A 17,881-nucleotide genomic window follows, 5' to 3' on the forward strand; every position below is an offset into this window, starting at 1 on the left:
ATGATGTCATCGATGTACTGTAGATGTTCTGGAGCTTCACCCTTTTCCAATGCAGTCTGGATCAGTCCATGGCAAATGGTGGGACTGTGTTTCCACCCCTGGGGCAGTCGATTCCAGGTGTACTGCACCCCCTTCCAGGTGAAAGCAAACTGCGGCCTGCACTCTGCTGCCAACGGAATGGAGAAAAAGGCATTGGCAATGTCGATGGTGGCATACCACTTGGCTGCCTTGGACTCCAGCTCATACTGAAGCTCCAGCATGTCCGGCACAGCGGCACTCAGGGGGGGTGTGACCTCATTGAGGCCACGGTAATCCACCGTCAGCCTCCACTCTCCACTGGACTTTCGTACTGGCCATATGGGGCTATTAAAGGGTGAGTGAGTCTTGCTGACCACCCCTTGGCTCTCCAGCTCACGAATCATCTTGTGTATGGGGGTCACAGAGTCTCGGTCAGTGCGGTATTGCCGACGGTGCACTGTGGCTGTGGCCAGCGGTACCAATTGTTCTTCAACTTTCAGCAGTCCTACAGCAGAAGGGTCCTCTGAGAGGCCAGGCAAGGTGCTCAGCTGTCTGATTTCCTCTGTCTCCACAGCAGCTATGCCAAAGGCCCAACGCAGTCCCTTTGGGTCTTTGAAATATCCATTCCTCAGGTAGTCTATGCCAAGGATACACGGGGCTTCTGGACCAGTCACAATGGGGTGTCTATGCCATTCCTTGCCAGTCAAGCTGACTTCAGCTTCCAGTACAGTCAGCTGTTGGGATCCCCCTGTTACCCCAGAAATAGAGATGGATTCTGCCCCGACGTATCCTGATGGCATCAACGTGCATTGTGCGCCAGTGTCCACTAAAGCTTTGTATTTCTGTGGGTCTGATGAGCCAGGCCACCGAATCCACACAGTCCAATAAACCCGATTGTCCCTCTCCTCTACCTGGCTAGAGGCAGGGCCCCCCTAGTTCTGGTCATGGTATTCACTGCGCTCTCCCTGTGAATATGACCGGGAGGTTCCTTCAAGAGGATCGGGCATAACATCATCATTCCTATACTGTCTGGAGCCTTGCCCACGAGAGACCGGAGCAGCCTTCAACCTTGAAGAATTCCCTGTGTTAGTTGTGCCTCTTTGCAATTCACGTACCCGAGCTGCTAAGGAAGAGGTGGGTTTCCCATCCCACTTCCTCATATCTTCTCCATGCTCGTGGAGGTAAAACCACAGATTGCCGCGTGGAGTGTACCCTTTCTCCTTAGCTGGAAGACGCCTGCTTCTGATGGCGGAGACTCTTGTTTGATCTGGAGAGATATGGAAGAGTCCTTCCTTAATCTTCTCTTCCAGTTCAGCCAGTTTCGTTTCCACAGCTGAGACATGGGCTCGTAATGGAGCAGTGACAGTGTCTTCATAAATCCTGAGTTTGCTGACCAGTGCACCCACCTTGTCTTCTCCCTCTCTCCACTGCAATGTTGCAAGGTAGCGAGAATACATTTCTGGCCCAAGTCGTGCAAATTTTAACCACATCTGGGATGTGCACTGGACACCATCTGGACTTTTAGGGAATCTCTCATCCTCTGAAAAGATTATCTCCAGTACGGCTAATTCCCTTAAGCACCGGATACCTTGTTCCATCGTGTTCCACTGTCCTTGCTGTATGTGGAGGTCCTCCTTACAAAGATATCTCTCCCTCACGCTTGACAACAGTCGCCGCCAGAGGCTGAGAGTTTCCTGTCTCTTTCCAATGCCCTGATCAATGACAACATCTCGAGACAGGGATCCCAGCTGCCTTGCCTCACTCCCATCTAGAATTGTATCATTGGCTGCAGCATCCCAGATTCGAAGTAGCCAGGTTAAGATGGACTCATTTGCCTGTCGTGTGAACTCTCTCCGGAGTTCACGCAGCTCTCCCAGGGATAGGGACCGGGTGATTATTTCTGGCTCCATTTCTTCTGCTTGAGATGAAGGTCCTGACTCTTCCTCGTCATGCACTATACGAACTGATTTGGTCTTTGATTTTCTTTTCTGGACAGGGGCAACTGCTATCGGTTTCTGTTGTCCTTCTGGCTCCTCCATGGTTTGTGTGGACATGGCGCTGGTTGATGTATCTCTCTTCCTCTCTGGCTCAGTCATGGTCTGGGTGGACATGGTGCTAGTTGATGTATCTCTCTTCCTCTCTGGCTCAGTCATGGTCTGGGTGGACATGGTGCCTGTGGATTTGCTCCTTTTCTCCTCCTCCTGATGATGCTGTACCACTCCAAGCAGTGTGCGGTAGGCAGTGGCCAGGGCCCAGCAGGTTGCTGTGAGCTGCACATCTCTGGGACTACCAGAGCATCTTCCTTTCACATAGCTTAGCATTTTGGCAGGGTCCTGCAGTTGTTCCGGGGTGAATTTCCAGATCATTTGAGGAGAGAAAGTCTCCAAATACTGGCCCATATCTTCCCACTTCCCGTGCCACTCAACATCATCTGCTCCCAGGGCAGGCCTCCAGCAAGTCTCCTTAGAGAGCCCAGTTCTGACCCTAAACATGGTGTATACAGTACAGAGGAGACAAAGCAACACTAACAGCAGGATTATGCTGTCCCTAACATCAAAAGGAAGCTCAATATTTTCAATGATTGTTGTAGCAGAGGTGAAAAGGTGGAAGTAACCATCTCCGCCTGTTTTCCCCACAGTCTGAGTGCTATTTTTAATGAGACCCCAGAGGTAACAACCCAAACCAGGACAGGCACACCAGACTGAATATACATTCACAATGAAATTCATTGCTTCTGATGTTATGACAACATAAACATAGTATATTAATAAAGCAATTTTGATCCTTCTCCCTGGTATTAAAGAGAGCATCAAAACAGGCACATGGTTCCCCATGTGTCGAAATATGAACAGGCCCAGATACACCATCCACATGAATACATCAAGCAACATGGTAGTCAGGGAGTTTCTGTACCCAAATACACAAAATGAAATTGTAGTTCTGACTTCTCTCTCGTGCCCCACGTTGGGCGCCAAAAGATGTGCTGGTTTGAAGGTGAACCAGCAGGGGAAAATGAACTCACCACGAGAGAGATTATAAGTCAGAGCTAAAATTTAATAATAATATTATTATAACAACACTGACACACAAGGGAAATTGCTTTCAACTCACAATACCCCAGCAGTATAACCCAGTGTCCTGGGGCACAAACCCAAGGGGGTTTGTTTGCCCTTGTGCTGAGACCCCTGTGGCTCCCCCAAGTCCAGAGCAAAAGGAAAAGAAAAACCTGTTGGTGCAGGCGAGGGCTGTGGTCTGGGCGAGAGCGATGATCTCCTGCTGTCGAGGTCCTGCTGCTGCTCTGGATCCGACGAGAAGGTTCCCGAGGTCTTCTTACCCACCACTCATGTACCCTCAGGGAGCACTCAGTCCCTCCCCCTGGGCGGGGACTCACACAATGGGTGATTAACTCTGGGAGCCAGGGGTTGTTGAGCTGTTGATGGCCCATTAGCAGCTCCGCCCCCCTCAGGCTGGGTGTGAAGTGATAATGGCTCCCTGGGCAGCTGCTGCTAATGGCCCATTGTCCTTGGGGAATGAATAGAGGGGGTGGAATACACAGGTTTGATCACCACCACACAGGGTTAGCTGGTCCCTCCAGCTGAACTAGGACAAATGCATATAGAAATAATCCCATATAAAGTAAAAGAGACATAGAATTCTAGAGTCAATAGCTTAAATGAGGATTTCCATGACATAGTAGCCTATATTTGGTCAGATGAATACCAGACCTACTGTTTTAGATACAGCCTCTTATAGTCAATAACCCACACCTGCAGAGGAAATTCAACTCTGAATTAGCACATTCTGTCAAGTATGATGAGCTTTATTTTCTTTAACTCAGCCCCATGCATATTTTTCGTTCTCTCCTTGGGTGGTGTAAATGACCACAGAAGATGCTGGCAAAAGCACAGCAGTCTCACTGGCTCTGAGGAATCATCCAGAAGCCACAGAAAGGAAACAACACTCACTTTACAGTGCATTGGAAAAAATAACTTTGTGCAACTGAAACCTTATGAAATACCAGCAAGCTCCTTCCCCCAGCTCAGGTGTATCATATTATATTAATGCAGACAGAAAATCAGATGCCATTGATTTTTTCCAGGCCTTTCAGATTCACTAGTGAAGAATCAGGATGACAAGTGGAGAGCATGGTAACTATACCTGCATCTTTAAAATTCAAGACTCTTATTTTTAGTCTCTAACCAACCTATTTTCACCTTGCCTTGTCTTTTATTTTTATTTTTATTTTTTTTTTCCATTCTGTTTTCTCTCAGTGTTTCCTGAGCCACATCTTATTCCTAGGCTCTATTATATGCCTGACCTTGATTAGAGAACCTCTACCTTTTGATTTTGAAAACACCACTGTGCTGGTAACCCAATAAGCTTTAGGCACATACAATGTCTCCATCTTCCAAGATATACAATTCCATGTCTTAACTGGCTGCTTTGCTTTGCTATTTCCCCCTCTATAATTATTTTATTATGTAAGACAGCTTCTTGTAGTTTTTCATAGTAGCTACCACACTGCAAGTGAGCTTTGTCCACATACTTTCCTTATTATTAACTGAATAAACTTTCCTCTTTTCCCATGTGTGATCCAATCACATCATTATAACAGTATTTACTGTAACAATTAATAGCAGTCAAGTATTTTTTTTCAATATCTACAGACTAGATCTGTTTAGTGAGTACATTTTTCCACCCGAAAAGTTATAACCTAGTTTTTGTTTCTATCTATTATACAACTCCAAAATTGCTCTTTGCTGAAAAACCAGGTATGGTTGCTATTCAAACATGGTCATGATTAGAGAAAATAAGGTCCTTGCAGTGCTCATGTCAACAAGGTATTTAATGGCCTTTCTGTTTACTTTTACCTGGTTTAGAGCATCAAATATCCCATTTCCCCACCATAAAAAATGGGTATGATAATTTTTTATATTAATGCTAAAGCTGAAATAGCTAAGAATATAAAGTTTATATTCAGTGTGACAGCATTGCTGCAAAAGAGAAATGTAATATGTTTTGACAGTTTCATTTTCCTCCTACCCTTTCAGTTCTTGACCTTTCTATAGCAACTATCAACAGAGGCAGGAAATAATACTGATTCATGTGCTCCTTCTGATACTATCAGAGGCTTGTGGCCAATTTTACGAAAGCATCTAGACAGAATAAACAATACAAACAATGAGGGAGATTCAGATGTCTTGTCTCTCTCGAATAGTCATGGACAAACAAAGAATCAGATTTAGCTTGGAGAGCACATGGAAGTTCCTTCATTTACATGATATGAAAAATTTCCATTATATTGATTATCCATCAGTTTCCAGGCAGGCAGTGATTAAATTAACAGATTTTGAAGCTAAAGATGACCATTATATAATTTAGCATAATTTTTTACATTACCCAATCTGAGCAATTTAATTCTATTAGTGTCTCAAAAGAAAGAAACAGAGTCTTGATTTGAAAATGTCAAGGCATTCATTACAGTTTGATGCTATGGCTAATCACCCTGACATTAAAACATGTGCTCCACTTCAAATTCAGAGCTAATTTCCAGTCTTGGGTTCTAGTTTTTCCTCTTTCTGCTGAAGCTCTTTAGTAGATGGTGACCTCTTCCCCTTCCCCTCTTTCTTTGTGAAGTTACTAATGCCCTATAATTGAGTCACCTTTTGAGTTTCTTTTCAGTACAGTTAAAAAGCCTGAACTTCTCAAGCCTCACAGCAAAAGTTGTATCTTCCAACTCTTGAAATAACTATGGTATTTTCCTCAACTCTTTCAGTAGATTGATGCATCCTGTCTTTGGAAAAAAAATGAAATATTTTAACATATTGGCCAAGCAGGCATAAAGGAGGAGGCAGTACTCACCTTCTCTTGCTGGGTATAACTCCCATTTCTTCACTGTCTCCCTCCAGAGTGACCCTCCTCGCCTGCCACCATTCATCGTCTGAGGCGTTGATAACATGAAGGATGTCTCCATACTTAAAACTGAGTCCTTGGCTTGGGAGGCCACTGTCTTTGCTCTTGTCATAGTCAAACATGGCTCTGTGAACAGAGTTAAAGATATGAAGACAGGTGATTATATCAGTCTCAGGAAAATTTTCTTCTGAACAACTAATCATATTTTATGTTACAACTAACCCTTGTTCCTTCCCAAAAAGCTTCCTTTCCAACTTTCCAACAGCCATGTGTGGCTGTTGAGCTTGTGCTCAGACAGCGGGTGTCTGGCAGACAAGGGTGCATTGGGAGAACTAAATACAAGAAACCTAAACAAGGACCAAACCAAGGAATTCAGTGTAAGGCATTTCTTTAGGTGAATGGATGCACATATCTTAGCATCTAGTTCAGACCAGAAGTCAGAGTTCAAAGGGAATCTCTTGATTATTCCCACTCAAGTGCTTTGGCTGATGTCCTAGAGTTGTGTTGGGTTGAACACAATGGATTTCTGAAACCTGAAACTAAACAGAAAGGTGCCCTGACCAGAGCAGTGCTAGTCTGACATACACGCCCCAAATGCACCCAGGGTGTAGATAGTGCCACAGATTTCACTCCCTTTGTTCACTTGCCCTGTGCTGTAGCACCTACTCAAGCAGCCCTATCTCTTTCCTTCAATGCTGAAGATGTTTTCCACCAGTTTGAAGTGGACCTCCACCTTGGGTATGCCTATACAAAGAAGTCCCATGTACAGAACACGTATGTTAGCTTAGGAAGTATATGTAAGTCTAGGGACTCCATAAGCATAAACTGAGAGCCAGATTTAAGGTACTTGAGTATAAAACCGTGCCTGGAAATAGCTCAGCATGAACTTGCTGCTGAAGTATTCAACATAGATCCTGGGAAAGTTCTTCAGCCTGCCCTGAGCTCTCTGTTACCAAGTTACAGTGATATCAATTCTCAGCCTCATCCAGTCCTATGCCAGGCACCTACACCAGCAGTCTTCAGGGTAGATATACCTGAGTTTCTCAGAGGAAGGCCCTGCACATGTATCCCAATAAGACTGTAAATGAGGTCACTCATTGGAGTTACCTAGCTAAAAATCCAGATCTTGGTTTCTTACAGGAAAAAATACTTGGACATATTTATCCCATGTAAAATACTGTTTTAAGATCATGCCTGTCAAGAACTTAGGTTTATTTCCTATAGGGAAAATGATAGGATTATAAACCTGGCTACAGAAATGTTAGATTAGTAAAATACTAATGTGTCTAATAATTCCTTCTCTTTTATTGTCAGAAATAAAGCTATGGCAATCTCTTCACTCGTAGACACTTTTGTGAGAAGGATTTGATGTAATTAATTGTTGTGCATTGTAGTGTAATTACAAAGAATGATTATAGCAGCTTTGTGGGTAGATTTAAAACACTCAAGGTTACCTCTCATAATGATGAGAACTTTAAAAGACATTATCATAGTTGTGACTATACACCCAAAATAATTTAAAGCTCTCACAAACACTCATTCTGCATGGAAATTCTGGTTTACTAGGAGGAAAAATGCTATTGAAATATATCTTATTTTACAGAGTTTACAGTCCTGAACTAACATCTTCAGAAATGCCCAGAACTTCCCTTCTCTGAGGGTGAAGACTGCTGAATTTTACATAATCACTAACCTTAGCTGTGCTTGTACCTTTCTTGGTAAATATTTTGGAATGCATCTAACCTTTGGAAAAATTTAGTGCCTTATAGCAGTGGAAAAGTTCCTTTAAAAACTTGGCTATATCTTACTAAATATTTACGTTCATAAAGGATCCTTATCCTCTGCTGCTTCTCAAATAGAGATTTCTGAGAGGATAATTGATGAAGAAGTTTACAAATCTGGAAGTAGTTAAGTAGCATGAGATATCTCTGCTTAACCAATTAATGACACCTGCTCTCTGGAAAATTACAGTTCATACCCAAACAGACATACAATGTATCACCCTGTTGGTATTGCCCTTTCCGGTACACCAGGGTCAGAGTTTTACCACTGCATTAAACACTGAATAATTGAGTACCTTGCCATGGAAGCCTATCAACATCTCAAACCCCCTAACAGCACAGCTGGCAACCGTGCTGAGTGCTATGAAGGTGTCATACAATCCTAATTCCAGGCACAATTAAATCACCCAAAATGAAGGACAATATCTTCTGTTGCAGAGAACAAGCAAGATTGCCATATACCAGCTGTAAAACACCTGCCGTACTGGAAGTGCTCCGTATTTGGCAATTTCTAAGATTAAGGTTGTGTTTCAAAAGCTAAGTAGTAGAAAGAAAGTAAGACAATGTTCTTTGTCCTTGAACAGACATTTGCACCTCAGAGCCCATGTGTTGACTTAAAATCAAACTGCCATCATGCTGGCTGATGCTAACGATGAATGCAGATGGCAATATTTGCCACTGACTCACTTTGATTGGAGTAATCATGTGCAATGCTAATTAAAATGAGATTATAGATTCTCAGACAAGAGAATTTTTGAGCACACTTTTCACCAAATGAAAGATTTTGTGGCTGATGCTCTACAGATGTTGATTACTCCATTAGCAAATGCAAATTACATGAGAGCTGACTTCAGTGCTCTTTCATAAACATTTCAAATTAAGAGCCAGGTCTAAGTTGGGCACAGAGCTGTATTTGAGCTTACAACTTTGAGAACATTTCTGGCTCTGTAAAACACACTTTTGCAAGCTGGCCATTGTCCCAGCTATAAGACAATGGAGATCTTAACTCTAGGCACTGTTGTATGCATGTCAAAGTGAACATGACTACCTTGGGCACAGAGAGACCTGAGCATACTCATCTTCACCAGCCCAATCTGCAAGTGCAGTTTGGCTACACATTCAATTGCAAAATCTACTTTAAAAGGCTGACATATTATTTCTAATTTTCTACCTGATGAGCAGCATCTAGTTCCATTCGTGCTCAGTCTTGCAGATGCATATGAAAATAACACCTCTACATCTGTTGAGTGTCAGCTGAAGTGACACAAAATGAATGCAGCCAAACCTCTTGTTCAGCAAAGGAACTGGGCAGGGAAGGCAAAAAAAGATGCCTTTTCTGCTTTGCTCTTTCATGTTTTTAGATAATGACATGCAAGTCTTACAGGATACCATGCTGCATTCTGCAAGCACTGAAACTTTCGTCAAAGAGTCAAGCTCAGCTCTCAACAAAGACTGTTTGTTCTATGCAAACTTCTTTACCAAGATAACACTAAAGTATGTTAGACACCTTAAGTAGGTTCTGCCATGCCATGGGCAATATTGGAGGAAAGGCTGAAAAACAGTATCATCTTTGTTGAATTTTATGTGTTGAGGAGAGGACATAAACAACTCAGTCCAACAAGAAACCCACCCTTGTAAAGAGCACTCATCACCCCTCTTTGAGAGATGAACTCCACATTTTCCTTTCAGTTAGAGAAGGATCAGACAAGTATTCTTTCAAATAAGATGTCTAATAGAAATGGCAAAGAAGTGTTATTCAAAACAACCAGAGGATTTAACACAAGAAGACATGTCACAGTCCGTCTTTCTGTTATGAATTAGAGGTGTCTGTACAGAATGCAAGCACAACAGTGCAGATACTGGAAAGCCTGTTCAGCAGAGCTAAAGAGCTTTCTGAAATTGCTAATATGGCTATATACTTTCATATAGTTGAGTCTGTTTATTTGCAGGTTGCTTGGGCAGTTCTTCAAGGCACTGAGCTGTAACTCATGTTTAGTGTCTTTCACAGCAGTATTAAAAAGTAGTAATCTCAATAAACTTATAGCTTTCCAATGGCATTTATTTGACAGTCTTGAACACTAAGTTTCGTTTTTCTTCTCCACAACTTACAAAAGTGCACAGTTCTTACTTAAAGCACAGTTCTTTGCCTTTCAGGTGTCTTTCATGCTCAGTTAGCTGCTTAAATACACTGTTCAGCTCTTTTTTGGATTATATAGGACAGAACCAAAAGCTCTACAAGACTTTCTCTGTGGCAGAAAGGCTTTTTTTCAAAGCCAGCTGATTAAGTCTACTTTTGAATTGGGACAGTCAATTTTTAGTAGCAAAGGAAATCAGTTTGAATTATTTAACTTCCATTTTAGAGGTGTAACCGATGTTGTGATCACACTAGCATCAGAAAAACTCGTGTTTACTATCTTCTGGACAGTGCATTTCACAAACAGCACCCTGGGTTAGATGAGATAGATAACAGATTTTGAGGTTAAACCCAGTGATTACTGTGAGATGTGAATAAAATATTGAAATAGGGAACAGAGTTTGGTACTAACTAGTGAAACAGATTTGGTACAATCATGATTTGGCCGGCTTAGTTCCCTTATTAGAAAAATAGCAATAAGAGTGGGTGTGATTATCAAAGGCATAAGGTATATGCACCAAATTTCCATTAACGCTTTTAAGGTTTTTTCCCTCAGTTCTCGTTTTTTGCTAAGTACCGTTGCTGTATCCTTGGCGAAAGCCTCCTGCTTGTAGAAAATGAAGAAATACAGTCCTGAGAAGTGAAGCAGGAGGTGCAAATGTTAAGAAAAAGCTTATATTTAAGATTGAGTCTTGCTTCCCTGATATTACTCCAGACTTCAGAACTGATCAGTATACTAGGCTAATCCCAGCAGTAATTTGGATAGAACCTAACAGGTTTTATTGTTGTGCTTGGGTGCTTCTTAATCTTTTTTAGGAAGCAACATCAGTGTAAAATGAAACAAGCATTTCACAACAGCATTCAAATTCATTGCTCAGAAATTGTCTGGAATTAAAATACTGCCATTGCCAAGCTGTAATATGCTGCCTGGTATGCAGTGAGATGTCTACATGGCAGTGATGGCTACTAAACCAGGGACATCTTCTTTACTTCTTTCACTTAGCATACCTCAGCATTTGAGGTATGTCCAAAAGCTGAGTTGCCTTGTGCAGTAAATTTGTTTTTCTAAGGACATCTATTCTTGCAGTCAGAGTAATAAATGTGTGACATAGGAGAAAATATATTGGCTGTAACAAAACAGAAAATCAATTCATTGTGCAATCCCATGTATTGCAGCCTATTTACACCCAAAATGTCTACATTGTTACCAACATTGATAATATGAAAAATTGGGTACAGAAAGACTAAGTGATCTTCCTAAGCCTGTAGCAGAAAAGGGAATTTAACAGAGAAACCTCTTAGCTTCCTCAGCTAATGCTGTAAACACCATTTTAAGTTAGTAGTTTGCAAAATCTTCCTGACAAAGCAAGGGATATTAATGTATTTACTTTGCTGAATGCTCCCCTATGTTCAGTGTAAAAAACCAAAACCTGCCTTTCCCTTATAACTGTACTATGGCCAGTAATTTGGCACAGTTCAGGTGCTGCGTGGCAGCTTTATTTGCATCTCTGAAATTACTTTCTTCTTCTGGCACAGATAGGAGTTTGCACATAAATTTACAGACTGTTTTTTGTCATTCACTTGATTATGAAATGACAACAACATTTAACAAGAGAGTTCTTCAGCTTCTGTAAATAGTCCTAACTCTTCTGTGATCTGCCAGCGTATCTGCATGTGCACCATTTAAGGTTATTACTCTCTTCTCTGAAAACTTCTTTGAGATTCTCAGACATCAGGTTTCACAGCATCATCATAAGGGAGACATTCTCCTTCTTTGCCACATCTATCCTACCCTCTGCCCTATTTGTTTTACAGATGGAGAAATCCAGTGCACAGAGGTTTAATAATTTCCCTGGTTTTAGACAGTAATTCAGCATCATAGTCAGAATCAGATCTCAGGTTTCATAGCTGTCTCTTCTGCACTCTTAGTAATAGATTTATTTCCACCCCCTGGCAGGCTCAATTTGAAGAAAAAATTAGAAGAAAATGAAAGAAACAATAATTTAATTCATTGCTATAGCTACAACAGAGAGCACAGCAGCTCTCTGATAGAAGCATCCATTGTAAGACAATTAAGATTCTATTAAAAGGGTTAAATTTTCACATAGTGGTGTGTCAATAAAGAGTTTGAACTTCTTCTCTCAGGTTCATTTCCATCTGGAGAAGCCAAACAGGTAAATCCTACATGTACAGCATACAAAAAAGGTTGCTCTCTTCTTGGGAGGTGTGGGAAGCTCTGAGGTGCTGCTTGCTGTGACTGGAGGCTGCTGGAATAGCCGCTGTGTGCAGGATGATTCTGTCATGCATTGTCATTCTGCTGAAAGAGTGGGAGGGGCACTGTTTGGAAGAACAGCTTTTATTGGGAATATACTAAAACAATGTGGTTTTAACAAAAAAGGTTGAAGGTTTGACCTGTCAATCACAGATATCATGATTCCTGCTTTATCCTATTCCTTGCCTTTCTTCTCCTTTCTTTTTTTTCACTCTTTATTTTCTTTTCTCCGTTCTTCTTTTTTTTTTTCTTCTTTTTCCCTTTCTTAGTGATGTTGTGACTCTTCACAAAGCTGATCCCCTCAACGTTAAGTACTGCAGTCAGGGTGAGAGGGGCAATGTTAGCAGCATCTGTGTTACCAAAATCAGTCATACCAGGGCACTGTGACAAGGTTACCATGTTCCCTTTGGAAGTTATCGCAGGTCAGGGACAGTCCTCAGGAACAGTTTGAATGCACCTCTCTTTTATGGTGGAGAGAAGTATTGCATCCAGCTGTGGGGCCCCCAGCAGAAGGATGTAGATCCACTGGAGTGAGTCCAGAGGAGGACACAAAGATGATCAGAGGTCTGGAACACCTCTCCTATGAACAGAGTCTGAGAAAGTAGGGGTTGTTCAGTCTGGATAAGAGAAGCCTCCAAGGAAACCTTACTATGATCTTTCAGTACCTAAAGGACTCTTCAGGAGAGCTGCAGAGGGACTTTTTACAAGGGCATGTAGAGACAGGACAAGGAGTAAAGCCTCTAAATTAGGAAGAGGGAAGGTTTAGTCACAGAGTCTTGGGGGATGCTCTCAGTCATGTGTAGTTTATGGTGTTAGTGTAGCTGCTCCTAAGGCACCCCCACTACAGCAAATCCTATTGCATGTTTGCATCCAAGCCTTTTCCATTCGCTACCATATTATTTCTTAACTTCATTCAGCAGTTTCTCCATTCAGTCCAAGTAATTCTTTATACTTTTTCTTCTAGTGGGGATCTGACAGAGAGTTATTACATGGAACTCAATGAAAACAGGATTAGAGACAGCACCACTGGTTCTAGAAAAAATTCACAAGAAGAGGGAGATATTTTCTTTATGGTGTTTACATTAGGCAAGAGGACTTCCATTTGTCCTTGGGGCATATTCTGCTCATTTTGTAGATCCAACCAGGATCCTTAATGTCAGCTCTTGTAATCTCTGTGTTGCTGATGGACTTTTCTGTGTCTTTAGCAAGTGCTTATTTCTGTGCAGGAAATGGGTTCTATTGTGCTGAAAAATAGAAGTCAATATTTTCAGAAGTATCAACCAGCATCCGGTTGCACTTCATGCTCTTGCTATACATAGCATACAGCATACTATGTTAAAGGCAAAATATCTCACAGTGAGCAAGGACTGACTTTAAGAAAAAAACCTGAAAGCTTTAGTCTTTAAGTTGTGGACATGGACATATTATTCCCAGATTTGCTTGGCTTTAACCCCTTGCAGCAGGAACTATAAGATGGCTTGAGAAAGTGAAGTTCTTTCATGTTTACTCTCATGTCTACAGAAGGGGAATTCTTTTCAGGGTACACCCACTTTTTGTTTCTGTGGCATTTTAGAGGGCATAAAAGGGAAAGACAGAATTGCCCTTCTGCTTGCAAACATCTGAAACCAGTATCAAGCTGTGAGCATGTGCCTTGACCTTACCATGATGTATTGACTAGGAATATCTGGCCTCCAGTTCATCTGTGATAAACACAGAAGCTTTTAAATAAATCTGCATTGGATTCAGTGTAGCCCAGACCCTCAGATTTGAGGTTTTCTTTAAAATGGGGAGACTGTCTTGGGTCAGAACACTAATTAGATATGGCCTTAGGTATTTTGAAAAACTCCAGAGAAGATCTGTAGCAGCACATTGATTCTGGAAGACCTCTTCAACACCCCTGAACTTGTGTGAGAAATTTCACAATAAAACCCCAAAATTGTGAGTGAAATTTAAATTTCACGCTGAAGTGTAAAACTCAGGCCAGGTTTGTACTTAGTTGTTTTTTCTAAAGAAATGAAATAATTTTGGACTGACCTTGACCTGGCCTGTGCATTAGGCACCAAAATGATGTGAAATTTGTGTTATTCTTGAGTTTTTCTTTGCCATACAGACTAAGTGAAGCTACTGCTTGACTGCATCTCTGCTTACTCTCTGAGGCACTTGTGCAGTTTCTTAGCACAGGTTTCTGTGTTGTGACATTTAAGATTAACCATATCCAGAAAGGAAATGTGACTGGATGTCAAATCAGGGATACTTTAAACTATAGGGTAATCCACCTAAAAGTGCAACCTGTGGGTTGTGTGGATTGGCACTGGAGCCAAAAAGTAATTGTTTCACAGTAACTTATGTGCTGTCTGAGAAGATTCATTTAGGGATTTTTTCCCCCAGGGAAAAATAAACTAAGATAAAAAATAATAAAACAAAAATTAAATAAAATAAATAAAATAAAATAAAATAATAAAAGAAGGTAGGTGTTTCTTTCAAAGACATTGAAACTGAGAGGGAAAATTATGACTGTGTTAGCACAGCCTGTAGCCACCCCATACCTCCCTTCACCCAAATGTATCTTCCTACTACTACAGAATATACTGCAAAAAAGCACTGAACTTATATTTCTTTAAGTAATTGGCCTACAGTAGTCTTAAATGTTACAATAGAACTCAAGGATCTGCTTTGGGTAACTGAGTTTTTTTAGGTAGTTGTCTCAGATACTCTGCAGCTTGCAATTGCTTCCTTTTAGAACTAATCATGACTTGTATCTGTTAACAGCTTTTAAAATTCCATTTTGACCATGCTGCCCACAGAATTCATTGTGCTTCCACTGGTTTATAATCAAAGGGAAATTTGCAGCACACAAGAAGTACCCCACTGATAACATAATTATTACTACCATCCAGATATATGATGGTTTCTCTTTTTTTTTTTTTTTTTTTGACAAGGATATTAGACACCTGGACAACTTAAGTAAGAGAAAGTCTTCCTGTGGAAAAATGATCCACATTTATCATTTGTACAATTTGAAGACAGTGGTGACAAAAAATTGTAAGAGATGGACTACGCACAACACCTCTAGTACTCAAAAACAGAGCACCAGCCAAATTTCAGGCAGCTGTGCCATATTTTTATTTTATTTTATTTTATTTTATTTTATTTTATTTTATTTTATTTTATTTTATTTTATTTTATTTTATTTTATTTTATTTTATTTTATTTTTTCTTCCCAGAAATCAACATGTAGCACAGGAGCATATTCAGTCTGAATATTCTTAACTAGTTCTGTCGTAAGAGCTGAGGAACTCCACAGAACTTCCTAGCATGAAGGTGCTCTTTTGTTCATATCATAAATCTGCTTATACACTCTAACCTTTAGAAACTGATAGGGAAAAATAAATGGTTCTCTAGTTATGGAAAAGTGTAGACAAGCAAATCTAGGAGAAAGTATTAACGAGATAGAAAATTGGCTGCTCTGTGTTTGATGAGAGAGGGCATTATGGAAAAGTCAAGATATTTGTTTGCTTGGCCTTGAATTCTGTCCTTTGACAGTGAAAGAGTCAGAATTTGAATTTCCATTGTTATTGTGTTGGCTGAGTAGGTTCTGCTGAAATAATGAGATGCCCCACGCATACGGGAACTACACAGGGGAAAACCACTGAACATCATTATGGAAATTAATTATCCTGCCTAATGTGGAGAAATGTTCTAAATCCATAAACTCTGTTGGATGCAACTGTTTGACAAATCATAAAAACCTTTTGTCTCTAGGTCAAAACTTGAGAAACTCATTAAGAGTTTACCCAGTCAGTGGGAGGCTGCCTACAGAGGTTGCCTTTGTGTTTTGGCATAGACTTCAACTGGAAACAATGCAAATAATTTCTGGGTTTAACTTTGCCTCTTTAAAAGGGTGATTTTTTGAAGAGTGATTTTGCAAAAATCCAAATGCTGTTGAAGTTTAATGCTGAAATTTTATGGTACAAAGGTCAGGTGTCTCTCCATAACCTCTGCTTCATGAGGCCAAACACAAAATCTCTAAAAACATCAGATTTACAAGGTGGAACTTCACAAAACAATACCACAGGCCTGAGCCTGATTTCAGGCTGAAATCTTCTAACTGTAATGGCAATAACAGAAAGTTTGCCTGGAAGAACAGCAGCTGTGAGAAGGGATTTACTGTTTGGCCAACCAGTTCTGTAGATTCCTTGTGCTATTAGCTGCCAACACTTAACTTCTCATAAAGAGGTTTATTACAACTTTTATTCTGTGATTGGGTTAAATGTTTCCCTAGCAGATGATATTTTCTATAGGCCTCCATCTTCTCGAGTCAAATGCATAGTTCAACACCAGTTTTCACTAGTATCTGCTTCTCACAGAGGAAAGCTTGAAAATAAGTTGCCAGAATATTCAGAAGCAGAAACAAACAAAAAAGACAAATTAAAACAATGCTCTTTGGTGTCACCTTCAGTGTCAAAACAACGTGGTTAATTCTTGTTAATGGTTAGATTTGGTGGTTTCACTATGTGTGTGGTTGTCAATCCTCTTTAGAAATATACTTTGAAGATAAAGGTGCTGATTGACCACTATTACCCAAAACATTTAACAGCAGTGATATATATTTTAATACTTCTGAAACAAAGTGGCAAGAGGGTGATGTTAAAATTCTTAGCTTCTCTCCCTTAAATAGAAAATTAAGCTCACACTGCAATGAGCTCCTTGCAAATCATCACCGACTCCATTGCATTATCCACACTCTTCTTCCCTTGGAGCCCTGGCTCACATGTGCTCAAAAGTAGGATTAAGGGTAACATTAGAAGTTCCTGCGCCCCATTTTTAAAGGTCACTTAAGCACATCTGAGACTAGGTTTTGTCAACTTTCAGTGAAGATTAGACTTTGAATCGCTAAATCGCTTCGAAAATGTTACCCTAAGCAGCTTTAAGATTGACAGAATTTGCCTTAAACTGCTCTGAGGCTGACAAGATGAAGTAACAGAAGAGCATGGATTGCTTGCTCTTGGATGGTCTAGGAGCTAGGATAAGCCAGGAACTAGGATCAGTTCCTGCTGTCATGAATGAAACTCAGAGTTTTGATGGTGTTGCCCATGAGGATACTCCCTCATTCTGTGTGTAATTCCTGACTTAAGCAAGGATATTAAGCAACAGAACTGGGACCTCTCCTTTTACTATCTTCATTTGAAATGAGTCTTGTGGCAATAAAAAGCTTAAAAATAAAACTTGCTGGAAAACCAGGTTGTTCTCCCTTGCCCTGCCATTACAAACTTCTACCTATACTATCTTAAGTTTCTCCTGATTTTAAGACGTTCCTCTGTTCTGCAGAGAAAAAAAATTGCCATGAGCCCCTACTTCTACTGAGCAATTAGTTTTAGATGGGAACTGTTTATTAAAACCCATATACTTAAGTTTAGGCAAAGTAATAATAGCAGTCTCCTGAGTCAGAATCCTAAACCAAATTTTCTTTTGCATTCAAATAATCTGGCCAACTTCAAGCAGATTACATGTACTTAGACCTATCAGTGCCATACCACAGTAGAAAATAATTCACAGATGCAGTTGCTTTTCTGATAATGCTCCTAGGCAAATAATTTCTACAAAATTACTTGAAAGAAATTAACTGCACATTTCAGGGTGAAAAACTCAGTTTAGTTTGAAACTTTATATAACACTTCCATTTCTTAAGCCTGAATCAAATGAGTTTGTCATGCCAGAAGCTGAAACATGATACTTTTTAATGTTAGATTTGTGTATGCAGGA

The 17,881-nt window shown here is 40.5% G+C and overlaps 1 protein-coding gene across 23 annotated transcripts in view; it reads right to left on the reverse strand.

The window, feature by feature from the left end:
* Nucleotides 1-17,881, reverse strand: part of DLG2 (discs large MAGUK scaffold protein 2) — a 1,023,852-nt gene that overhangs the window by 52,199 nt on the left and 953,772 nt on the right. For all 23 annotated transcript variants that reach the window (XM_071556365.1, XM_071556356.1, XM_071556345.1 and 20 more), the window contains one exon: nt 5,881-6,057. In XM_071556365.1, coding sequence (XP_071412466.1) covers nt 5,881-6,057 — 177 coding nt within the window. The remainder of the gene's footprint in view (nt 1-5,880; nt 6,058-17,881) is intronic.

Source organism: Pithys albifrons, chromosome 1, assembly GCF_047495875.1.
Source record: "Pithys albifrons albifrons isolate INPA30051 chromosome 1, PitAlb_v1, whole genome shotgun sequence".
NCBI lineage: Eukaryota > Metazoa > Chordata > Aves > Passeriformes > Thamnophilidae > Pithys > Pithys albifrons.